General features: G+C 45.4%; 1 protein-coding gene and 1 pseudogene across 1 annotated transcript in view; both read left to right on the top strand.

Annotated features, from left to right (window-relative positions):
- The window catches only part of LOC135507499 (ryanodine receptor 3-like), a 61,733-nt gene extending 57,778 nt beyond the window's left edge, over positions 1-3,955 (top strand). The window contains exon 4 of the mRNA XM_064927011.1: positions 3,770-3,955. Within this exon, the coding sequence (XP_064783083.1) occupies positions 3,770-3,955 (186 nt within the window). The remainder of the gene's footprint in view (positions 1-3,769) is intronic.
- A 421-nt stretch (positions 3,956-4,376) lies between these two features.
- Positions 4,377-26,947, top strand: part of LOC135507498 (ryanodine receptor 3-like) — a 108,319-nt pseudogene continuing 85,748 nt past the window's right edge.

Here is a 26,947-nt window from a genome sequence, read left to right as displayed (position 1 = left end):
CAGTTAGTGAGGGTTTTCGTTGACAAGCCCCATTTTTTTCAGCATCCTGAGGTTGAAGAGGCGTCGTTGCGCCTTCTTCACCACACTGTCTGTGTGCATGGACCATTTCAGTGATGTGTACACCGAGGAACTTTTCACCTTCTCTACTGCTGTTCCGTCGATGTGGATATGGGGTGCTCCCTTTGCTGTTTCCTGAAGTCCACAACCATCTCTTTTGTTTTGCTGACATTGAGTGAGAGATTATTTTCCTGACACCACACTCCGAGGGCCCTCACCTCCTCCCCGTATGCTGTCTCGTCATTGTTGTTAATCAAGCCTACCACTTTGGTGTCGTCTGCAAACTTGATTGAATTGGAGGTGTGCATGGCCACGCAGTCATGGGTGAACAGGGAGTACAGGAGGGGAATGAGAACACACCTTTGTGGGTCCCCAGTGTTGAGGATCAGAGGAGTGGAGATGTTGTTTCCTGCCTTCACCACTTGGGGGCGGTCCATCAGGAAATCCAGGACCTAGTTGCACAGGGTGGGGTCGAGACCCAGGGTCTCAAGCTTAATGAGTTTTGAGTGTACTATGGTGTTGAATGCTGAGCAGTGGTCAATGAACAGCATTCTTACTTAGGTATTCCTCATGCCCAGATAGGATAGGGCAGTGTGGAGTGTGATTGCGATTGTATGGTCTGTGGACCTATTTGGGCGGTAAGCAAATTGGAGTGGGTCTAGGGTGACAGGTAAGGTGGAGGTGATATGATCCTTGACTAGTCTCTCAAAGTACTTCATGATGACAGAAGTGAGTGCTACGGGTGATAGTCATTTAGTTAATTTACCTTAGCTTTCTTGGGAACAGGAACAATGGTGGCCATCTTGAAGCATGTGGGGACAGCAGACTGGGATAGGGATTGACTGAATATGTCCATAAACACACCGGCCAGCTGGTCTGCTCATGCTCTGAGGACGCGGCTAGGAATGCCGTCTGGGCCGGCAGCCTTGCGAGGGTTAACACGGTTAAATATTTTACTCACGTCGGCATCCCTGGAGAGCCCACAGTCTTTGGTAGCGGGCCGCGTCGGTGGCACTGTATTGTTCTCAAAGTATGCAAAGAAGTTGTTTAATTTGTCTGGAAGCACGACTTCGATGTCCGTGAAGGGGCTGTTTTTTTTTATAATCAGTGTTTGCCTGTAGACCCTGCCCCATACATCTTGTGTTTGAGCCGTTGAATTGCGACTCCACTTTGTCTCTATACTGACGTTCTGCCTGTTTGATTGCCTTATGGAGGGAATAACTACACAATTTGTATTCGACCATGTTTCCAGTTGCCTTGCCATGATTAAATGCGGTGGTTCGTGCTTTCAGTTTTATGCGAATGCTGCCATCAATCCACGGTTTCTGGTAGGGAAAGATTTTAATGGTCACAGTGGGTACTCCTATACACTTCCTTATAAACTTGCTCACCAAGTCAGCGTATACATCAATGTTATTGTCTGAGGCTACCCGGAACATATCCCAGTCCATGTGATCGAAGCAATCTTGAAGTGTGGAATCTGATTGGTCAGACCAGTGTTGGGTAGACCTAAGCACGGGTGCTTCCTGTTTTAGTTTCTGCCAATAGGAGGGGAGGAACAAAATGGAGATTTGCCAAAAGAAGGTAGGGGAGGGCCTTGTATGCATTGTGGAAGTTAGAGTAGCAATGGTCGAGCGTGTTACTTGCTAGAGTACTGCAATTGATATGCTAATAGAATTTAGATAGCCTTGTTCTCAAATTAGCTTTGTTGAAATCCCCAGCAACAATACATGCGGCCTCATGATATATGGTTTCCACTTTGCATAAAGTCCAGCGAAGTTCCTTTATGGCCATCTTAGTATCTGCTTGCAGGGGGATATACACAGCTGTGACGATAACTAAGGAGAGTTCTCCGGAGATAATAAGGTTGGCAATTGATTGTGAGGAATTCTAGGTCAGGTGAACAAAAGGACTTGAATTCCTGTATGTTGTTACAATTACACCATGAGTCGTTAATCATGAAACATACACCCCGCCCTTCTTGCCGGAGAGATGTTTATTCCTGTTGGCGCGATGCACTGAAAATCCCTTTGGCTGTATGGACTCCGACAGCATGTCTCCAGCTAGCCATGTTTCCATGAAACAGAGTATGTTACAATCCCGGATATCTCTTTGGAAAGCAACTCCTGCCCTGATTTCATCGACTTTGTTAACTAGGGACTGGACATTAGTGAGTAATATACTCAGAAGCGGTGGATGGTCCGAAGCCTCACTAGAAGACCGCTCCGACACCCTCTCCACCGGCGGCGTTGTTTTGGGTCGGACTCTGGTATCAGTTCAAGTGCCCTGGGAGGTGCAGACAAAGGATCCGCTTTGGGAAAGTCGTTTTCCTGGTAGTAGTGCTGGTTATGCTGGTAAGTTAACGTCTCTCTGATATCCAATAGTTATTCCCGGCTGTATGTAATAACACTTAAGGTTTTCTGGGCTAACAATGTAAAAACAATATATATACTGCACAGTTTTCTAAGGACTAGATACGAAGCTGCCTTCTCTATCTGCACCAACCAACTTAAGACATACTATAGAGCCCTATATTACATGTATTATAAATCCAGAAGTCAGTGCACTGACATTTAGAAGGATAAAAATAAGATTATTATATTTGTGAAGTGAAGCAGACAGACAGGCTGCCAGTCTGTTTCTGCTTTAGCTAACTCGTTGTTGCCTTGCCAAACTTATAATCATTTATTAAGAATTTCCATAATTTGATAGGTGGAGCTTCATACTAATTGAGTCGTGTTCAAAGATAAATGGACTTTGTCAAAGCTGCAGCCTAGTGACCACACTGGACTCCCAATGTAGGGGAATGAACTAATCAAGCCCCATTGGTTCTGCCACAGCTGTGTGAACTGGAAAAGCTCTTTGGCAAGAGATCATGCAAAGCACAGGCAGACTGGACCTTCATGAGAGCTTACTGTCCCTTTAAAGCTTAGTGAGACATTTTCAAGTGAAACTGCTGGTTTGCGCTAGCTAAGCTGCTTTCTAGGTGCCACTCTCACCCCTCTTGCATTTACACTTGTGTATTAACTTAACATGACTTGCTAGACTAGTTCAACATAACCTAAGGGAAGGCCATGGGTTAACCAGTATTGATGGCCGATTGTACTCATACAGTGTACTCTAATCACTGTTTCTCCTCGACGGACTATCCACTCTCTAAGGAATGATGTGGAGAATGATTCAGATCTGGTCTGGATAAAACGTTTTAACACTACAGTATGTTACGTCTCTGCAAATTCTCTCTCCTCACATGTATCTTTTTTCAATAACCCTTAACCCTTAGCTCTCCATTCCTCTATTCCTGCTCTGAAATGTCAACGGAGGAAACACTGATGGTAGTTGAATGCTGTATGTCATGTTTCAGGACTCAATAGTCTGTCGTGGAGCTGATGAGCTACAATCAGGGTATCGACTCACAGAAGGAAGAACTTATTAAGTTATTCAGCTGGTCTTAACTTATATACAGGGGTTCCTCAAAGTGGAATACGGTCTTATTAATGGTATTTTGGATTGTGTTTGTTTGAGGGTTAGCAGTCTCATAGATCTTGTAAACGGTGAAAACACAATGCTCAGAAAACCATTGAGTCAGCTATCAAACATTCATTTATCACCATTTCAGCTAGTGACCCCAAGTTGAGTTTGGAGTGAAGCTGTTCTAACTCATCCAAATAGAGTGCTGAACACACTTGTGATTTCATCACTTTGTTGACAGGGTATTGGATCAAAGTTCAAACAATCAGAGTCAGTGACTGAAGTGCCCAGGGTAAAGCAGGGTGAGGCTTATACCCTCTGGCAGGGCGATGTGCGCAGCGGTATTTCAGTGCCACCTCTTTGTGTCCATCTGCCTCTGTCCCACTGGTGGCTGCTGGGTAAACGCAGTGGGGTGACGTGCTGCTAAATGTCACACTTCTTCAATTGATGTCAGCATGTCATATCCCTGCAACAGCTGTGGGGGTGAAATCCCCCCCCCCCATATTTGATCAGCCTTTTCCCCTTCTGGGCCAGATGGCCGGGGACACGACAGTGGGGACACTATGGACACCAGGGACACTAGGAACACTAGGGACACTAGGGACAGGGGAATCTGAACCTGCCAGAGCTTTGGATGGTGTGAGGTTAGGATAAGAAATGTTAAGAGCTGGTGTAGTTTTCTCAGGTTGTGTTGGGGAGAATGCAGCTGGATATGTCTGATGCCTATTAGACTCTCCCACAGGAAGTAGAACAGCCTGGCATGGTGCTGGTACTGCTGCAGTCTATATAACCAATGGCAACTGCATTGAACTGGAGACTATTGTCTTAGCAAATAGCAGCGTAGATAGATGTTGCACGGTTTCTTTGGACTAAGAGACACTGGCATGCAAGATCAAGTACGTTACAAATAAGATCTTACACAGCACGTCACCATCTGTGAATGACCGACAAGGACTATACACAGTTTACTGTGGATAGGACAGACAGAGACATTTAAAAAACAACTTACAGCACATTCTCAGTAATGTAACTCTCTCTTATCTTACTGCTCCATAGAGGCTCGTGAGAAAGGTGAGTAACACAATGTTGCCTGAAAAAAGTAGGGACAGGTTTGCAAGCAGAGCCCAAGTCCGTGCCGTCACATCACTCTTACCCCTATGCATCTCCTCAAACCACTGTGGAACCAGAGTGGAACCCACTTGTGCCTTTCCTTCCTAGATCTCTCTAATATCACAAACCAGAGACTTCTTACTATAACAAAAAGTCTCTGTTACTGACTCATTAGAGGCAGAGAGCTCTCGCTCGCTCTCTCTCACCTCCCATTGCCTTCACCTGTAGTCATGTGATGATGATGATCTGTATTCTGCTCCATGAATACAGGAAGCAGTCGTCTCTCCTGAGTGACATGTCTGACTGCATGCCGTCAGTATTGTGTTGTGGACAGTAGGACAGTCGTCCAAGAGGGGTGGACAGGCTGACAGGCAGGCTGAGTCAGTCTGTGGCCCCTGCCTTGTGTGAGGTCACCCCTGCCTTGTGTGAGGTCATCATCATGAGCCAGAGTCTTGGTTCTCCCGCTATGAGAGAGAGAGAGAGAGAGAGAGAGAGAGAGAGAGAGAGAGAGAGAGAGAGAGAGAGAGAGAGAGAGAGAGAGAGAGGTCCCACAGGGACATTCTGACTGACTGTGTGTGATGGGTATTGTGAGAGAGAGAGAGAGAGAGAAGGGGACATTCTGACTGACAGTGTGTCTTGTGTGTGATGGGTATTGTGCTGTCTCCGCAGGCGGCCCAGGGGGGCGGACACAGGACACTTCTGTATGGACACGCTATCCTCCTGAGGCACTCCTTCAGCGCTATGGTGAGAGTACACCACACGCACTCACTCATCCATTACCCAAGGAAAATGTATTGTTTTCTCATTACTCCATGTGTTACTGTTTCATAGTTACAGTTTACCTGAAAATGTGTTGCACGTGTCCTAGTGACATTTGTTCCAGTTCTGAATGTGACACCAGAGTTGTGTGCCTCTTTTGATCAGCTCTTTTATGTTGTTTTGATGTCTATCTATCCGCTCCAGTATCTGACCTGTTTAAAGACATCAAGGTCACAGACAGATAAGCTGTCCTTTGATGTGGGGCTGCAGGAGGACTCAACAGGTAAAACCTTCCACTCTATCTGTCTCTACTCTCATTATCACACAGTCACTCTCTTAGCTGGGATTCTGATTGGGACTGACTCATGGGATTTCACCTGCCCCAGTGTTCATTTCAGAGCTCCTAAGCACTGCACGAAAAGAGGGACTTTCGGTTCGGATACTGTAAAAAATGTACCACCTTTGCAGAGATTTTGTGTCAAGTCATTTATTCCATAGGATGTATCTGAAAACATTCCAAGCAGACTGAAATAAATGTCTTAGATGTGCTCTTTGTCACAATGTCGAGGCTCAGCTAATTTGTCTCATAGAGATGTAAAAGATGGTTTGGCTGTCCAGGTATTGGAAAGCTGGTTGCTATGGTGCTTGCATGTTGATGAGTGTGAGTGGGCATATATTAGTGCTTGTGTGAATACATTTGTGTGTCAAATCTAAGTTGTGTCTTTGCTGTGCTCGGGCGCGCGTGTGTGTGTGTGTGTGTTTGTGTGTGTGTGTGCGCATGCGTGCGTATTGCTTTCACCATTGGTGCGGCAGGGTAGCCTAGTGGTTAGAGCGTTGTACTAGTAACCGGAAGGTTGCAAGTTCAAACCCCCGAGCTGACAAGGAACAAATCTGTCGTTCTGCCCCTGAACAGGCAGTTAACCCACTGTTCCTAGGCCGTCATTGAAAATAAGAATTTGTTCTTAACTGACTTGCCTGGTTCAATAAAATAAAAAATAAAATAAAAATTGTCATCTGAGTTTCAATCACCTGTGTATGTAGATCAAGGAGTTGTAATCACCATTGTGCAGACATGTGTCCCCACCAGTGTCTCTGTGTTCCTGCAGGTGAAGCCTGTTGGTGGACCATCCATCCTGCCTCCAAACAGAGATCAGAGGGCGAGAAAGTGCGCATCGGTGATGACCTCATCCTCGTCAGCGTGTCATCAGAACGATACCTTGTGAGTACTCCCTCAGTCTATAAACATCTTATTAAGAATCGTTTATATGATAGGCTATTAAATGTTTACAGCCCCATTACACAGAACCATTATGCCATTCAATCCAGTAGGATGAGCCATGAATTGTAGATCTCGGACCCTAAGGTGTCTCCCTCCCACTCAGCTCCCTCTGTCCAGTAAAGAAGACTATATATTGGGGACATGAAGCTAAGAAAGAGCAGGAGAAGGCTACATACGGAGAGCTGGGAGGGAGAGAGCAACACTGTCAAACGGAATACCCTATCTTACTCTGTCCCCTATCCCACCTTTCCTACACTGTGTGGCCTGGCAAACCCTGCTCCCCTGTTCCTCATCAGGCCCATCTATGACCATCTCCCAGACCCCTCTGTTATTCTACTGTGTGGGCCTCAGGGCCTTGTGGCATGCTGTTCCTGGAAAACATCTCCAGCATGATTCAGGGAGAGTGTAACAACAGCCAGCCCAGCCAAGCCCATGTTTATGGGAATTAAGCAGGGATACGGCAGCTTTCACTGGGCTAGAGGCCCACTTTCATGTGACTGTTACTGCCACAGCTCCTCTCTGTGCTGTGCTGCTGTCACCAGCGAGACTCTAACCAGGCCTACAGCACCTTCAGGACCAGAGCTGGAGAGTTCCCCTGCGGCACTGCTGCAGAAATGTCCCATGCCAACATACACACCTGAACCCACACACACATAAACATACACGCACACACACATACAGACACACACACAGCCCACTAGAAACTAGTTCACAGTACTGTTGTCTCTCCAGTGCCAGCTTCTCTCCAGGTTGATGAATGACTCTAAATCTACTGCAGCAATAGCTTGCATGCATGGACAAACCTCTGAGTTGTAGCCTGGCTCAATGCCTTGAATCAAACTGTGTATTTGACATGGCTCCTGCAGTATAGGCCAACGGTAGTTTATGTCCCATAATGTAGTTATTGATGGTGTGTGTAACATAATGTTTCTCTGTCCCCACCAGCACCTGTCCATCTCCAATGGCAACATCCAGGTGGACGCGTCCTTCATGCAGACTCTGTGGAACGTCCACCCCACCTGCTCCGGCAGCAACGTGGAGGAGGGTATGTCCAACTGTTAGTTTAGTTTCACTGCTAAACTGGCTTATAATGTTGTTTGAAATGTATGGGTATCAATGAAAGGTGCTGTTAATCCACTCTCCAATAGGTTATCTGCTGGGTGGCCATGTGTTGCGCCTGTTCCACGGTCATGATGAAGTTCTGACCATCCCAGGTTCCGACCAGAGTGATGAGCAACAGAGGTAAGTCACACAACTGGGAAACAGCTGTAAGACTAAACGCAATGAGTCTTCAGGAGTTAAAGAGCGGCTGCCTTTAAAAAGCAGCTAATCCCTTTGAAAAACAGCGGCATCGATATGAGTCAAACAGTTATTCTGGTGTCAAAATGTACTACAAAGTCTAAATAGGATAATTTTGGTCGTAAAGTCAGTCTCGTTTAAAATGGAGTTTGGCACATCCTTGCATCACAACGGGTAAATGATGGTTGGGTGATGAGACAATGTCCGTTTGTCCACTAACATTGTAGTGGCCAATCGATTCAAACATGACACGACCAAGAACTTTGAATTCAATGATAGACTTTTAATACACCCATATCATAAGTCGGAGAGCCCCGCGGGACCCACGCGACCCACAACCTCCAGAGCTCTCCCTCTCCCTTTTATCTCCATGCATACATCTTTAGTTCATCCCCCAATGCAAATACAACTCCATTGTGTCCTCCTCCCAGAGCGCTAAGAACCTTGGCGTGATCCTGGACAACACCCTGTCGTTCTCAACTAACATCAAGGCGGTGGCCCGTTCCTGTAGGTTCATGCTCTACAACATCTGCAGAGTACGACCCTGCCTCACACAGGAAGCGGCGCAGGTCCTAATCCAGGCACTTGTCATCTCCCGTCTGGATTACTGCAACTCGCTGTTGGCTGGGCTCCCTGCCTGTGCCATTAAACCCCTACAACTCATCCAGAACGCCGCAGCCCGTCTGGTGTTCAACCTTCCCAAGTTCTCTCACGTCACCCCGCTCCTCCGCTCTTTCCACTGGCTTCCAGTTGAAGCTCGCATCCGCTACAAGACCATGGTGCTTGCCTACGGAGCTGTGAGGGGAACGGCACCGCAGTACCTCCAGGCTCTGATCAGGCCCTACACCCAAACAAGGGCACTGCGTTCATCCACCTCTGGCCTGCTCGCCTCCCTACCACTGAGGAAGTACAGTTCCCGCTCAGCCCAGTCAAAACTGTTCGCTGCTCTGGCCCCCAATGGTGGAACAAACTCCCTCACGACGCCAGGACAGCGGAGTCAATCACCAACTTCCGGAGACACCTGAAACCCCACCTCTTCAAGGAATACCTAGGATAGGATAAAGCAATCCTTCTCACCCCCCCTTAAATGATTTAGATGCACTATTGTAAAGTGGCTGTTCCACTGATGTCAGAAGGTGAATTCACCAATTTGTAAGTCGCTCTGGATAAGAGCGTCTGCTAAATGACTTAAATGTAATGTAAATGTCACCTCTCCTATACAATGGACAATGTATTTTACCAGAATGGCAAATGCACTCTATAAGTGTATCTCTTTCTTGTGTTACAATATTTATGCTCCTCCATATATGTCTATCTCCCAAATAACCCTCCTCTGGTGCTTAATAAGCACCAAAAACATATATGGAGCATAATTCCAACAGTTGATTAACAAAAATAAAGCTTCCTAATTAACTTAGACCAAACATCTCTAGTATTACATAAGAATAAAAGATCTAGTTAGAAACAATAAAAGAAATACATAACATTTTGTTGAAGCATGAGCATGTAGGTACAAAATAAAATTGACACAACATCATTCTACATTTAAGCTATCAACATGATCCTCCCTCTCAGACAAACATGATACCAACCTCTGTTAAAAGATTAAGGACATGGTCCGTAGACACTTGTAACCGGGACATCCCACTGTTACCTACATGTTTTTAAATTTAACCTATTCAGAAGGCAAAACTAACTTTTAATTAAAAGAAACCAGATATATTCATCGATATACCTATAAAAACATTCAACAAAACATACTACAACACAAGGCCGTGAGCAAAAGTAGACCTTACATAACACCTGTCGTACTTACTACGGAAGTGACCCTTTTCGTGGATACGTATCAGTTGACTGTCCTATGAACTTGGAATGTCAGCATATACATGTAAACCATCCTTATGAAAACCCTGGCAAGTGTAACCACCTCCAGAGACCACTCCATACAGGCAGTTTGGATTACCAAACATCCAGAAACTATCCACAATACCTCTGTCTTGATAATTTAGCATAATAAGAGATGGCGCAACCTGAGTTATTTTACCACACAACCCTCTTTTATTCCTCACCAACCCTTTATCTTTATTTCTACGAACCCCTGCAGTCTCTAGTACCCAAATAGTATCACATTCTACAGTGGTGTTACCTACATCAATACCTTCGGTGTCATGGCTGTAAAAACATTAATATATTCCTTTAATCACAGTCTTTCCATCTAACAAAGGTCCATTTAATTCAGTTCAAATGTTATAGACAGCACAATCCTTGTCACCCAAACCAATGTTGTTCAACACAGTCCTGTTCTTGTAATTTCAACTACAAATTCTTCACCTTCTGCTGGTGTTATCTTGTTCATGATAAACTCCCAGCCTTCCACGCGTTTGGTTAGTGTCAGGTCACATCCTTTGAGGTCCCAAACAGCTTCTCCCTTTGTTATATGACGCGTCCATCCACAGAGTGGCTCCTCCGGTACAGGTTTCTTCTCCCATACAGGAACTGTCCTCTGTTCCCCTAGTTCTGTTAGAAGTTGTGGCGGAACATGAAACTTAAACCTATCAACAGGTCCTGTCTTTTTACCTCGTTCGACAGGTTCCTCTTTTCTCTTCCTGCTTTTATCATTTATCTTGATTGTGAGTGCGTGCATTATCTTCCTATTGTCCTCAGTTGCTCTTACTCTGTCATTGTCACTGTTCTTTCGTGGTCCTAATTCCAATGGTTCATTATGGAGATCAGGTAAGAGCTGAAAAGTCAATTGTGGGGAAATCTCAATTTCTTTCATCTTGCAGGATTTCTGTTCTTCCTTGCACGATTTCTCCCTCTGCTCTTGGTTGGTGCTCCTCCTCCACTTTCTTCGCCTGTTGTTCCTCCCTCAGGCCGAACTGAGCCTCCATCTGGGAAGGCTTCCATTTCCGGGAAGAGATGTTCCCATTCTTTAGGCGATACCTCGGGGTCCCACTGTAGAGGGCTTCCGTCAACAGTGTCTGCCCAACAAGTATATCATCAGAAGTAGCAGACATGTTACCTCCCCCACTTCTGGGCTTTCTGGCCATCCTGGAGGAGGCTTTGGTTGTTTGTCTCTTTTCTTTTCAGGCTCTTTTCCCCTGGTGCTTCTTCTGGGTGCGTTAGTTGGCTCACTCATCGTATCTTGGCTTGTAGCTGGTCTGCCATTTTCTTGATTCCTCTCTGGCGTTTTGATCGTCTCCGCTGCTCCTGCTCCCTCCGGGGTCCCCTCTGGTGAATCAGCATACTCTGTGTCCCCATCTCTGTATGGTTGTGTCCTTCTCTCCGTCGGGACTCGGGTACAGTGGTTTAGATGATACCACGTCTTGCTTCTTTTCACTTGGACGGCCGTGTTTGTGGCTGCTGCCACCTCGTAGGGTCCTTCCCTCCTCGGCTGATCCCACTTCCTTCGGAATACTCTAGAACGTAGACTGGATCTCCTGGTATCACTGGGAGAGGTCCTTCTGGTCCCCTTGGATCATCAGATGTGGAACCTCTCGTCCTGGTTCAGGTTTCTGCCTTCTTTCTGTGGGGCATTCATACTTAAAGACTTATGGCCTCTGTTCTATGATTACACCATACATTCTCTTACTTCCATCACTCATCACACAAACTGACATTCCAGCTGAAGCTGGAGAACCCTTCTCCATCTGGTTTCCTAAACAAAAGACTTAGAAAACAAAAAACACAACATAACAGTATTGACAATGTTATGTGTTATGCATGACTGTATTCATAAATACTGAAATCTAAGACCATGACAATTCCCACTCTCTCTTCACCTGACTCTATGCTTCCAGGATATGTTTCTGCTGGACTCTACAAAAATGGAGGCCCTAATTAGCTTCCTCATGCTTTTATCCAGTCTTCCCCTTTCAGCCACAGGTTCTGAGTGGTGTTCCCAAATCATGTCATTTTTTACTTAGTTCCCCGTCTGCTCTATTTCAACTGATAAGCATGTGCATAACCTTAATCAACATTATTTGTTCTTGAAGTAATTCAACACTGAATGGGCTTCCACATCGAGTCTTCAACATGTGGTTTAGAGTACAATTACCCTAATATCTATCCTTATTCACATGATACATTATCAAATAAAACAAATAACCCCCAAACTCAACCCAGTATGTCTACAGTGGAATCTAGTTTCTCTCTCTCTCTCTCTCTTTTGTTTTGTTTCATGTCCTCTGTCATGGTGTTTTCAAGCTCACCCATTATTCAGCTGGACCTTACTTCTTGTGAAACTTATGCACCCATCAAAGAGAGACATGACGTTCTTTACCACTGCAGGTGCTGTGAGAGGTATATCCCCAGCCTGGTGTATGTTGATGTATACTCAGTCTCCAGAATTCAGCCCATGCCCTTCCATCTGACATTTTATGTGCTGTCTTTTCCTGGGGGCATACACACTAACACATGGGTTATTTCCTGACAACAGACTTTCTTCTTATAGCAGGATCACTAAATCTTAATTTTTTAAATAACAGCCCTATGTAAACATTCTGTTATGTAAACATTCTGTCTCAAATACCTGGCCTCTTGCCACAAAAATATTCATAATGATAGCCAAATTATGGTCCCTACAACACCAGCTGTAAGAATAATCAGTCAAGTGTCTTCCAGTTGAAAGAACATCCAATCCTAACAAAACTAAGTCCTAAGCTTCTCAAACTTTTGCTCTAGTGTTCAAAATGCCACTACTTATTATTTTTACCATAATCTAGGTGTGTGTAATGTTCTATTTACTTTTAGAATTGTCCCTATATTTTAATTGTCCCTACAAGACCAACTGTCCTTCCTTATCTGTTAATTATCCCGTAGGTCACATCCTATCCTAGAACACCATTTACCCATCCCCCCTTTGTTACCTGGCTCTATCCAGGCAACAACCTTGCCTACTCTTAAACAATGACTTAGGTAAGATTAGTAAATTATCCTTATATCTGACATCATCATGTAGGAGCCCCTTTTAATTTTCCACATGTCCAATTCTCCCTTTAATAGTCAAGTTCAATGCTACATTAGACACATTAAAGAACCCCTTATCCTTAAAATCAAAATTCACTTGTGTAATTTAAAACTCATAAAATAAAAACTCATAAAATTCCATATTTGAGTGTGCCTCTTTAAAATACCTTTGCACCAAACAAATAGTCCTAACAATGGTTTTAGGTGTATATACTTGCAGACCTGTTTTAATTTGGTCGTTTATGGCCTCATTCTCCCCAAGATTATAATTCCAGAAAACATCCAAAATTGAGACACCTAAAACATCAAACACAACACTCCTAACTAGCATTCACTATGCTAATTCCGATTCAGAAACTCAAAAGTGAACTATAAACTAAACCTAAAGATGATTCCCCTTTAACTCAAATCATTAATCATAAGTTTTAAACAACGTCAATGTATATGATTACTTAAATGAACATGCTATCCTTAGATACAATTAACCCGATAACGTTATTGTATTACTACTTCCCCTCTGCTGCAAATGTCGTACATTTCTCAGTGTAAGAAATCCTAATCCCAGATATTTAATAAAAATATAAACGCGTTTTTCCTTGGCTCCTTCAACTCACAAATTTTAGATAACTTCCATCCGTCCTGGTATGAAGAATCCTACTTAAACACACCAGAACTAATGCTTAATTAAGTTGAATCAACTCCTAGAATAACCAGTCTCATAGGAATCAAACAAGTAGGTATATGGACTTCTGAAAAGTGACTCAAAACAATAATGCACGCATTTTCCTTCTAAAAGACACAAACAATTTTCTCCGGTACCCCCAGTCCGTGGCGACAACAGTGCCTCGCGAGTGATGTCATCAACAAGCGCTCAACCTTTTCCCTCAGTTAGGATTTACCCAAAGACCATAACCCCAGGGAACTGATAATTTCTCCTATGAACCCATGTTAAAATTAAAATAAACCAATTTGAATAACTAGTCAATTCAAAAAAAATAATAGAATTTCAAAGTGATGGTACACTTTGAATAGAGACTGGTGTTTCTCAATCATTTTATAATTAACTCCCACCTGTTCCAACAATTTCTAGTGAAGTTGATCAGTCTTCACGGGAAATTCTTAGGATCCAGGGCATTTGACACCATTAAAATGTTTCCACTCTCCTTTCTTTAGAAACAACTTAAATATATTTTCAAAAACATTTCCATCCTTCTGCATACCCAATTTGAAACCGAACTGAAAACCCATTGAAAATGTAACCCCTTTTTTCTGGAAAAGAAATGTACATTTCGTTAACATTCACCATGCCACCCTCTAAATCAGCAAGCCAACAGTAACACACATACTAAAATCCCCTCACTTTTCCCGAGCATGCGACATCCAGCCATGCACAGAACGCACAATTCCTCCCTGCTCAGCCATCTGTATCCTACCCTTAGAAATTGAAAACACCCATACACTACAATTTGCTCTTCTTCTTAACTAATTCTACCACGTTTGTGATTTCTCATATACGTTTATTTTCCGTATTTTGACGCCAATAACAACTTCTCCACGCATTCAATTACCATTAAAACCCTAGTAAAACCTACTCTATAATGTCTACAACTGTATTACTGAATATTACAGAAGCCTTAATGTCTTATTCTAGTACAGCACCTCAAATATCACTGTGTTTTTATCTTTGCTTATACTATTACTGTCAGGACCCGGTTACGAACCTGGGTCTCCGGAGTGAGAAACAGTCACTTAACCAACTGAGCCACGAATAGTCAGCAGAACCCAGAAGATGAGGCAGACACAGCAGTACTTAAGACGGTGTATTTAATAAAGTAAAAAAGGAGAAGTCCTTCAATACAAAAATGGCAAATCCAAAAGGTGGTAGGAATAGCACAAAAAACCCTCAAGAGATACTCAAAAACAAAAACAGAATTCCACAAGAGCATCCACCGGAATCGACAAGAATACACAGAACACTAGGGCTGGGTGCTAACATACAAACACAGAGCACAGAACTGAGGGAAACTAAGGGTTTAAATACAATCAGGGAAAACGAGGCACAGGTGCAAATAATAATGGGGAACAAGGGAAAAAACACAAGGTCAAAAAGCACAATGGGGGCATCTAGTGACCAAAACCCGGAACAACCCTGGCCAAATCCTGACAGTATCCCCCTAGGAACGGCTCCTGACGTTCCTACCAGCTCTCTCAGGGTGGAGGGCCCTGAACTGACGAATGAGGTCAGGGTCCAGGATGTCTTTGGCAGGAACCCAGGAGCACTCCTCGGGACCGTAGCCTTCCCAGTCCACCAGATACTGCCAGGACCGCTGCACCCGGCGGGAATCCAGTATCTGATGGACGGTATAAGCCGGCTGGCCTCCAATGACACGAGGCGGAGGGGGAGGTCTGTCTGCCGGGACAAGGGGAGAAAAAAAAACAGGTTTTAACAATGAAATGTGAAATGTGGGATTAATCTTATGGGATCTGGGTAAGTGTAGGCGATAAGAAACTGGGTTAACTCTCCTGGCAACCTTGAAGGGACCGATGTATTTTTGGGACAGCTTACGAGACTCCACCCGTAGAGGTAAGTCTCTTGTGGAGAGCCAGACTCTCTGGCCGGGGCACAGGGTAGGCCCGGGACGGCGACGTCTGTTGGCTTGTTGTTGGTACCTCTGTGAGGAACGCATAAGATTAAGACGGTTCTTCCTCCACATAAGCCGACAGCGTCTGATGAACTTCAAGGCTGAAGGCACTCTGACTTCTGCCTCCTGGTCCGGGAACAATGGAGGAGCATAGCCAAACTGACACTCGTGCGGGGACATACCAGTGGAGGAGGAGCGCAAGGTGTTGTGCGCGTATTCGGCCCAAACAATAAAGGATGACCATGTGGACGGGTTGTCACGAGTCATACATCGGAGGGTGGTTTCCAGCTCTTGATTCATCCTCTCTGTTTGGCCGTTGGACTCCGGATGGTACCCTGAAGATAGACTGGCAGAAGCCCCCATGAGTTGGCAGAAGGCCTTCCAAAACCTTGAGGCGAACTGGGGACCTCTGTCAGAAACCACATCTTGAGGAATGCCGAAGACTCGGAACACATGATTAATTACCAACTCAGCCGTTTCCTTGGCAGAAGGTAACTTAGTCAGAGGGACGAACCTGGCCGCCTTTGAAAACCTGTCGATTATGACTAGGATAGTAGTATTGCCATGGGATGGAGGAAGTCCAGTAATAAAGTCCAATGAGATATGGGACCAGGGTCTGTGGGGAACAGGTAAAGGTTGAAGGAGTCCTTGAGGGTGGAGGTGAGAAGATTTGCCCTGGCAGCACACGGGACAGGCATTGACGAAAGTGGCAACGTCTTCTCTTATGGTAGGCCACCAGAACTTACGCTGGATGAACTCCAAGGTGCGACCTACGCCCGGATGACAGGTGAGGCGAGAGGAGTGCCCCCACAGAAGGACCTGAGTCCTCACTGCCTTGGGGACAAACAACCGATTGGCAGGACCTCCTTTCGGGTCCGGTTCGCTAGCTTGAGCACGTCTCACGGTATCCTCAACTTGCCACGAGATCGGAGCCACAATCTTAGCAGCAGGAAGGACAGGCATGTCCGTGTCATCTCGAATGGCAGGAGCGTAGACTCGGGACAGGGCATCCGGTTTGAGATTCTTCGACCCGGGCCGATAGGTGAGGATAAACTGGAATCGATTGAAGAAAAGAGACCATCTAGCTTGTCTAGAGTTCAACCGCTTCGCCTGCTGGATATACTCCAGATTTTTGTGGTCCGTAAGCACTTGAAACGGGTGAGAAGCCCCCTCGAGCCAGTGTCTCCATTCCTTCAATGCCATCTTAACCGCTAGGAGTTCACGATCCCCCACATCGTAGTTCCTCTCAGTCGGGGTAAGCCGGTGTGAGAAGAAAGCGCACGGATGAAGCTTCTTGTCTTCACCCTCTGAGACAGGACAGCTCCAACACCAACCTCTGATGCGTCTACCTCCACCACAAATGGTTCATCCGTAGTCGGTAGTATCAGGATGGGAGCAGAGAGAACGCGCTGCTTGAGTCCTTGGAAGGCCGTCTCAGCTTCTCTTCCCCACAAAAACCTTGCATTGCCACCCTTGGTTAAAGCTGAGAGAGGGGCTGCCACCAAGCTGAAGTTCTTGATGAACTTCCGGTAAAAGTTTGTGAAGCCCAGGAAACGCTGAACTTCCTTAACGGATTTGGGGGTGGGACAATCCGCTACCGCCCCTACCTTCCTGGTGTCCATTTGGACTCGACCGGGTTCCACTACAAATCCCAGGAATTGTACTCGGGATGAATGGAATTCACATTTTTCCGGCTTAACGTACAGATGGCTGTCCAGGAGGCGTTTGAGTACTTGTCTGACATGCTTAGTGTGTTCTTGAAGGGAGCTCGAAAAGATGAGGATGTCATCCAAGTAAACGAACACAAATATGTTAAGCATATCCCTAAGCACATCGTTTATGAGCGCTTGGAACACCGCTGGGGCGTTGGTCAGGCCGAAGGGCATCAACAAGTATTCATAGTGACCAGTAGGCGTGTTGAAAGCGGTCTTCCACTCGTCACCAGGTCTGATCCGCACAAGATGGTATGCGTTCCGCAGGTCAAGCTTAGTGAAAACAACTGCTTCCTGGAGCAGCTCGAAGGCTGTGGCCATAAGGGGTAGCGGGTAACGGTTACGGACGGTTATGGCATTGAGTCCCCGGTAGTCGATGCAAGGACGTAATCCACCGTCTTTCTTGGCCACAAAGAAAAACCCTGCTCCCGCCGGGGAGGTGGATGGACGCATGAGGCCTGCTTCCAGAGCGTCCTTGATGTAGGTATCCATAGCAGCTCGTTCGGGTGGAGATAGGGAAAAGATCCGACCCCTGGGGGGCAAGTGCCCGGAAACAGGTCGATGGGGCAATCGTAAGGTCTATGGGGTGGTAGCATGGTGGCCCTCTGTTTGCTAAACACCAGTTTGAGGTCATGGTAACACTCGGGAACTCGGGTCAGGTCGATGGATTCTAAAGACTCGGGAGTAGAACTCGGGAATTCTGGAAAATACAAGTAGCTTGGCACGTAGGACCCCACTGCTTGATAGTGCCCACAGACCAGTCGATGTGAGGGTTATGGCTGTGAAGCCAGGGGTATCCAAGGACGAGAGGGAACTCGGAACAGGAGATCAAATGAAAGTTCATCAATTCCTGGTGTTGTGAAACTGAAAGTCGCAAGGAGGTAGTGACATGAGTGACAAGTCCAGATCCCAAAGGGCTTCCATCCAATGTAGTGACCCTCATGGGTTCACTTAGAGGTTCAGAGGGAACGCCATTCTCCTTCGCCCAGACACCATCCATGAAGTTACCTGCGGCTCCAGAGTCTACCAAGGCTTGAAGGTGAAGCTTGTGGTTGTCCCAGGAGAGGGTGACTGGAATGAGCAGACGGGAGTTGGACGGATGGGAGGAGGTTGTGTTTCCCGTTACAGTTCCCCCCGGTCTGTACAGGACAGAGCGTTTCCCTGGAGCCCGGGACACGTGGAACGGAAATGGCCCGGTTTGCCGCAATATAGACAGCGTCGCTCCCTCATCCGGCAGTCTCTCTCAGCCTGGGAGATGCGTCCAATCTGCATGGGTTCCGATGGAGCCAGCGAGGATAAAGGTGGGGACTCGGAGCTGGGACTGATAGTAGCTAGAGGTCTACGGTTGAGTTCTCTCTCTCAGACGCTGGTCAATGCGTGAGGCCAACTTGATCAGGGACTCGAGATTGTCCGGTGGTTCCCGAGTGGCCAGTTCATCTTGGATAGTGTCGGAAAGGCCTTTCAGAAAGCACACCGTGAGCGCCTCGTTGTTCCAGCCACTTGCTGCTGCCACCGTGCGGAACTGGATGGCATAGTCCGTCACGCTGCGCCAACCTTGGTGGAGAGTCAGGAGCTGTTTGGCTGAGTCAGAACCACTGCTTGGGCCTTGAAACACTCGTTTGAATTCCTCAGCAAAGGCAGAGTAGCTGGCACAGCAGGAACTATGGGCATCCCACACAGCAGTAGCCCAGGCCAGGGCTTTTTCCGACAGCAGGGTGATGATATAAGCGATCTTAGACCGGTCGGTGGGAAATGACGAGGGTTGTAGCTCAAAGGAGAGAGAACATTGGGTGAGAAACCCTTTACAAGCACTTGGATCACCTGAGAACCGTTGGGGAGGTGGAAGACGAGGTTCAGCCAGGGGGTTAACTGCCATGGGTACGTGAATCTGAGGTACTGGGACGGGAACTGTTGCCGGGGTAAGACGATCAGATATTTGCTTAATGGAAGTCAGCATCTCCGACAGAAGATGAGAATGTCTAGCCATTAAGGCCTCTTGCTGAACCAGGGCGGCTTCGTGGCGTTGGACAGTCTCCTGGTGGTGGGACAGCATGGCAAAACGGTCCTGGGAACTGGCTGCCTCTGGGTTCATTTTTGGCTCTGTGTTTCTGTCAGGACCCGGTTACGAACCTGGGTCTCCGGAGTGAGAAACAGTCACTTAACCAACTGAGCCACGAATAGTCAGCAGAACCCAGAAGATGAGGCAGACACAGCAGTACTTAAGACGGTGTATTTAATAAAGTAAAAAAGGAGAAGTCCTTCAATACAAAAATGGCAAATCCAAAAGGTGGTAGGAATAGCACAAAAAAGCCTCAAGAGATACTCAAAAACAAAAACAGAATTCCACAAGAGCATCCACCGGAATCGACAAGAATACACAGAACACTAGGGCTGGGTGCTAACATACAAACACAGAGCACAGAACTGAGGGAAACTAAGGGTTTAAATACAATCAGGGGAAAAAAGAGGCACAGGTGCAAATAATAATGGGGAACAAGGGAAAAAACATAAGGTCAAAAAGCACATTGGGGGCATCTAGTGACCAAAACCCGGAACAACCCTGGCCAAATCCTGACAATTACTTTAACTTTATTCAGTGTATTAAATCCCATTTCTTATTTATAATATAATGCACTTTCTTATCTCTTTATTTATCTGCTTGCTATTTTCTCTTTTAGCCTATTTTACTATTTAATTCCTGAGACTGTTTTTAAATTGCAGCTTCCTATTTCGTTTACAGGGCTCGTGATACTTTTTTAATATGTGTTCTAGACTTCTATTTTCATGCACTTTTCTCACTTTATTCTTGACCGCCTAGATTTATTTTAACCAGTATATTTTAATCTGCATATTTTTAAGTTATTTCTTCCTACTTCGCATTGAGAGTTAAATGCGCTCTCTTTCTCAAATTACACTTAGTTTACTGTCAGAGAGGCCTGCGCATTCCCAGTTGGTCACAGACACACAGCCTGTTCTTCCTCTTCTTTCTAATCTGCTCATTCATCACAAAGAATTATATTACCGCATTCATTCAATCCCTTTGTTTTTACCTAAAAACAAAACAGTTTTTACCTAACTTAATTACCTAACTTAATTCACTTCCTCTACATAAGTTGGTATTATCCTATAGGATTTTTCACTCATACCCTTCGTTTTGACCTAAAAACGACCTATAGTTTATCCCCTAGCTTAATACACTTCCTCTACATAAGCTGGTATTATCCTATAGGATTTTTACGACATGACGAGACTACTGTCTAATCGGATCAGCTTGTCTTCATATCCTATTCATTCCCCCCGTATTGACCTTTATTCTACGTTAGAGCAATATCGTGGCGCGACCTACTGATTTATAAACCCCCGTTTAGCTAGGCAGAGCGTTTTATATTCGTAGGATTTCCTTTTTCAGTTGAACGTCGCACAATCAGGCCAGCGTTTTCCCCCTGTTCTAAATATCCGTCCGTTTCAGACCTCTTTCATAGAGCGGTAGCCACGAATATTTCTTTATCAATAAAGTAGCCTACCCATACAGACCTTCTGATATATATTTTGAAGCGGTATCGCAGGATTTCCTTTTTCAGTTGAACGTCGCACAATCAGGCGAGCGTTTTCCCCATGTTCTAAATATTCACCCGTACAGGCCTTCATTTCAAAGCGGTAGCCATGTGTATTTATTTTCTAAATACTCATCCGTACAGACCTTTTCCTTGAAGCGGTAGCCATGAATATTTTATCTATATCTCACTACTTATTTATTTTCTAAACATATAAGCAGACAGCTGTAGCCCTGTGCCTGATTCCAACCACTCAGCCAGAGAGCGCAACACACTCGCACCGTCAGAGCACCCGACACCAGCGAAGTTCACAGCCCCCGCTTACTTACTAACTAAACATGCACACACATTCGTATTTATACAATTCCCAAGCTTATATACATGCATGCAATTCATTGAATTCAAAAGTTCTTTCGTTTCTATGGTTTTTAGGAAATTTGAGAGAGAGACCTACTTGACGCTCCCCTTGCTGCTACAGGATCTTTTGTGGCAATCTACGCAGACATTTCAGCTTACCTTGTTTAAAGCTGGGTGGCCACCCTTGTCTTGCCAGATTGCCCCAAAGATCCCACGGCCAGCGAAGAACGTCTTCAGTCCCTGAAACTCCTGGCATGCTCGCCAATATGTAGTGGCCAATCGATTCAAACATGACACGACCAAGAACTTTGAATTCAATGATAGACTTTTAATACACCCGTATCATAAGTCGGAGAGCCCCGCGGGACCCACGGGACCCACAACCTCCAGAGCTCTCCCTCTCCCTTTTATCTCCATGCATACATCTTTAGTTCATCCCCCAATGCAAATACAGTTACATCCAATCCGTGCGTCTTGTTTGTTCAGACCAGTAACGCCCACATCTGCTTTCGGCAGATTACAAGACCCTTGCTGTTCCTAACACTAATATACGTCCCTCTAACCTATGACCTATGCTTTGACCCTGTAATTAGCTCCATGTGTTCTTTTGTATGTGTGTCTTTATCTCGGATCAGCAGACTGTGTGTTTCCTCTAGTTTTTGGTGTGTCCAGCCGTCTTGGCGCCTACATGTCTCCTTCTCTTCATGTGGTCTGTTTAGTGTTCAACTATTCTATACATCTATGGCCTCCTCTGGTCACCTCTCCTATACAATGGACAATGTATTTTACCAGAATGGCAAATGCACTCTATAAGTGTATCTCTTTCTTGTGTTACTATATTTATGCTCCTCCATATATGTCTATCTCCCAAAACATGGGGTGACAAGCTGTGGTGATTGCTCTCTATCCAATAGCATTGACAGTGCGACAGACCTGCTCAAGCAACTCCGACTGTTTACATAAGACACGTCGCGTTTTTTTAAACTTGAGAAATACCCCACTAAACACCTTAGTTTGATGTAAAATTGCCCAACTTAAACATCCTTGGAAAAACGTCAAAATGATCTTAGATTCTATCTGGGGATTATGAGGAAGTGAAATAAATATGTGTCCGTGTCTACTGTGTCTCATGGGAAATAAACACCATTAACCAAACGTGGAATCCGTCAGGAAACACACCTCCAAGACTGAGATCAACTTTTTCTAATGAGCAACAGAAAAACACATGTGCCAATTGTTTTGTTAAGTGACTCTTTAAGGAATTTGTTTTTTCCTTAGTCTTTTGTGAAAGGGGCCTAAAATCGAACTTGGTGGAGCTGGCTGACTGTTTGTTTTGAATTCCCTGTGGGTCCAACAGGTTGGTGTCACTACTCAGTCTGACACTGGGTCTCAGGAGCAGGAAAAAAGACCGCCCTACTATCTATAGTCGCACAGCGCTAGCGCTGACAGACAGCAAGGTAGCAGAGGGATATGGCACACAAGGCCTGAAGTGGGTCGAGACAACAGTAGCAGAAGCCCACAGCAACGTTAACATAGCCAGTCACCGAAGACGTGTGAGATGACCCTTCGTCTTCCTCTCAGTCAAACAGTCTATTTTTAGGACGGTGTGTGTGGGGCAATAATTCGCTGAGGATTATATATTGGTTGTCAGTTTTGGCTTTGCCTTCAGTCATGTCCTTGAAATTGAATAGAGGAAGCATTTTTTTAAAGATGCAAAATTTCAGGAGGTCCATCAAACCTAGTCAAAACTGTCACCAAGGGCGATGAAAGATTCCTTTTATCTTTGGAGCCAGTCACCTATATCAGTGATGTACAGTGTTGCTCTCAGTCTCCGTTGGTTAAGTGGGTGGCCTCAATGACAGATGTGCTGTGTTGCCGGGAGGGTAAATAGTATGGTTCATCTGAGGTCCCAGTCTGAGTATTACCTCCTGTGAGCTGATATCACTATGACTGTAGGGAATAAAGCAGTCAGAGATGGTATCCTGCTAAAGTCATAAAACTTGACTTTAGGACCATTATGAGCCTGTGGCAGTTTTAATAAAACATTGCAGAGATCCAGACATGTAAACCTCATGCTCCTCTCGTGTCCCCAGGATAGTGAACTATGAGACGGGGAATGCAGGAGCGAAGGCCAGGTCTCTGTGGAGGCTGGAGCCTCTGAGAATCAGGTGAGTTCAGCTCTTTTTATCCTCTCCGTCTTCTGTCTATATGTGTTCTCTCTCTCCCTCCCTCTGTCCCTCTGATCTGTCTATCTCTTTCCTTCTCTCTCTTTCTCCCTCCCTCTCTTCCTCCCTCCCTCACTCTCTCTCTTCCTCCCTCCCTCTGCTCGGATTCACCTTGATATTTCAAGATGCTTTGAGTCATTTCGACTTTTTGACCCCAACTATTTGTAGTCTTTCAAAGATTCCTTTCCTTTCCTGCACTTTCAGATCTGGAATGTGTCATACATGTGTCATCTGCTATTTTGTTTTGATCTGAGAAACTGGTTAATGTCTAGTCATAGGAATAATACTGTAAGTGCCTAATTAGTAGTTTTTGTTGTTGATATAACTCTGTGTGTGTATGTGCTTGTGTGCCCCTGGACAGCTGGAGCGGGAGTCACATTCCCTGGGGCCAGCCCTTCCGTCTCCGCCACCTCACCACGGGGCACTACCTGTCCCTGACGGAGGAGAGGGGGGTGGTGCTGCAGGACCGGGAGAAGTCTGACACATCCTCCACTGCCTTCTGCTTTAGAGCCTCCAAGGTTAGAGTGCAGGACCAACACACACACACACACACACACACACACACACACACACACACACACACACACACACACACACACACACTTCTCAAACTTTGCCTTTCCATCACAGTCAAGGACTTAGCCGCACACTCACTTACAGAGAGCTACTGAAATGATATTACAGTCCTAGGAACAATTCTAAAGACTATCAAATGAATTGCACCTCTTCTCTTTGAGTTATTAAGCACATTAAAGCCATGCCATAAAGTTCATTTAGCTGAAGTTGCTCTCTATAAATGTATGGACCTGCGGAACCATACCATTCTGTACTAGGGTATTTAAGTCTATTCTTGGTTATGGTGCTTTCAGACGTAGCTAGTGATTGGAAGCTATTAGTGACCCTTTCACAATTAGTGACCTCTTCACTATGGATCAATAGCATGGTGTAATCCACCATTTCACAGAGGCAGTTTATCATAGGTTTAATACACTATACATTATCCATTGTGTCTGTTCTTAATGGGGAAACAAATGCATAGTGATGCATGAGGGCTTGCCTGCGGCCATCCTTTGTTGCTCAGTGATATAGGCTATACACATTGTATGCCCTCTTCCTATCTCTTCCTCCCTTTGTCTCTCTCTATTAGGCTAGCTGTCAATCCGTGTGTAATTAGAAGTTGTATCATGGAAAGCTGGCAGTGCTCCTTCAGTCCTTGACCAGCCTGATCCAGATCTGTCAACATCTTTAAATGGCTTTTCTTAGATCAAGGTTCCTCAACACCTGCTGCTTAGCATAATAACATGTGATTTGAATAAAACTGTATAACGTTTTGAAGCCTGGCTTGGAGACTTTGTGTGACCGCTTGATCTTGTTTTGGATTCTTCCTTCCCTCTAGGAAAAGCTGGAGTCAAGTCCAAAGCGGGACATCGAGGGCATGGGGATGGCAGAGATTAAGTATGGGGACTCAATCTGCTTCGTCATGCATGTGGCTACAGGACTCTGGCTGTCCTACCAGGCGCCTGATGTAAAATCATCTCGCCTGGGCCCTCTCAAGAGACGGGTGAGACACCAATACACTGCTTTATTTGTCAGCTGTTTATGATACAGCCAGGACTTTTTAAAATCCCAGGTTGGATGAATTAACTGACTTTCAAGTGAGAACTGTTATGGTGTGACTATTCCACTAACAGTGATAAAAAATTATTCCATTGAAAAAACAATTGACCAGTAAGTAGCACATGCAATAAACATCATTAGAAAATTCCTAGTGCAGAGGAGAATTCTCTTGCTGATTTTCTAGTTGATAGGTTTGAGATAAGTGTATTACACTGATAGTGCTTTTCCTGTGACTAAATCAAACCCTGTGGCTGTAATGAATGAGATGTGAGAGGAGTGTATCTGACAGTCCCTGGACTCCACAGATACAGAGCCTAATAGCCTGTAGTGTCAGCAGCACCTGCGTTACAGCCAAGCCATGCTCATCTCTGCTAATGTCTGGAAATTGCTCCCTCCCTCCCTCCCTCCCTCCCTCCCTCCCTCCCTCCCTCCCTCCCTCCCTCCCTCCCTCCCTCCCTCCCTTTCGCTCTCTTTTTTTCTTTCTCTTTCTCTATGACTCTCTCTATCCCTATCTATCTTTCTATCTATCTCTCTCTATCACACTCTATCCCCCCCTCTCTCCCTCCCATACCTACCCCCTGTTCTCTCTCTTTCTCTGTCTCTCCCTCACCTAACCCCTCCTTTTCTCTCTCTCTCTCTCTCTCTCTCTCTCTCTCTCTCTCTCTCTCTCTCTCTCTCTCTCTCTCTCTCTCTCTCTCTCTCTCTCTCTCTCTCTCTCTCTCTCTCTCTCTCTCTCTCTCTCTCTTCCAGGCCTTCCTCCACTCTGAGGGTCATATGGATGATGGGCTGACCTTGCAGCGGTGTCAGCACGAAGAGTCCCGTGCTGCTCGCATCATCCGTAACACCACCCGCCTCTTCAGTCACTTCATCAGGTAGCACCACTATCACCGGTACACCTAATATCACCGCTACACCTAATATCAGCAGCATACCACCCTGCATACCACTGCTGGCTTGCTTCTGAAGTAAGCAGGGTTGGTCCTGGTCAGTTCCTGGATGGGAGACCAGATGCTGCTGGAAGTGGTGTTGGAGGCACTCTTTCCTCTGGTCTAAAAAAATATCCCAATGCCCCAGGGCAGTGAGTGGGGACACTACCCTGTGTAGGGTGCCGTCATTTGGATGGGACGTTAAACGGGTGTCCTGACTCTCTGAGGTCATTAATGATCCCATGGCACTTATCGTAAGAGTAGGGGTGTTAACCCCGGTGTCCTGGCTAAATTCCCAATCTGGCCCTCAAATCATCACGGTCACCTAATAATCCCCAGTTTACAATTGGCTCATTCACCCCCCTCCTCTCCCCTGTAACTATTCCCCAGGTCGTATTTGCAAATGACGTGTTCTCAGTCAACTTACCTGGTAAAATAACGGATAAATAAATATCACCGCTACACCTAATATTACCACTACACCTAATATTACCACTACACCTAATATTACTACTACACCTAATATTACCACTACACCTTATTTAACTGCTACACCTAATATCACCACTACACCACTATCACCGTACACCTAATATAACCACTACACCACTATCACCCTACACCTAATATCCCCACCTCACCTTATATAACCACTACACCACTATCACCCTACACCTAATATAACCGCTAAACCACTATCACCGCGACACCACTATCACCGATACACCTAATATCACCGCTACACCTAATATCCCCACTACACCTAATATAATCTCTGAACCTAATATCACCGCTACACCTAATTTCACCGCTACAACTAATATCACCGCTACACCTAATATCCCCACTACACCTAATATAATCTCTGAACCTAATATCACCGCTACACCTAATTTCACCGCTACACCTAATATCACCGCTACACCTAATATCACCGCTACACCACTATCACCTCTACACCTAATATCACC

The sequence above is a fragment of the Oncorhynchus masou genome, chromosome 21, assembly GCF_036934945.1.
Source record: "Oncorhynchus masou masou isolate Uvic2021 chromosome 21, UVic_Omas_1.1, whole genome shotgun sequence".
In the NCBI taxonomy this organism is placed as follows: domain Eukaryota; kingdom Metazoa; phylum Chordata; class Actinopteri; order Salmoniformes; family Salmonidae; genus Oncorhynchus; species Oncorhynchus masou.
The sequence above is the reverse complement of the archived record's forward strand: the minus strand, read 5'-3'. Positions and strand labels throughout refer to the sequence as shown.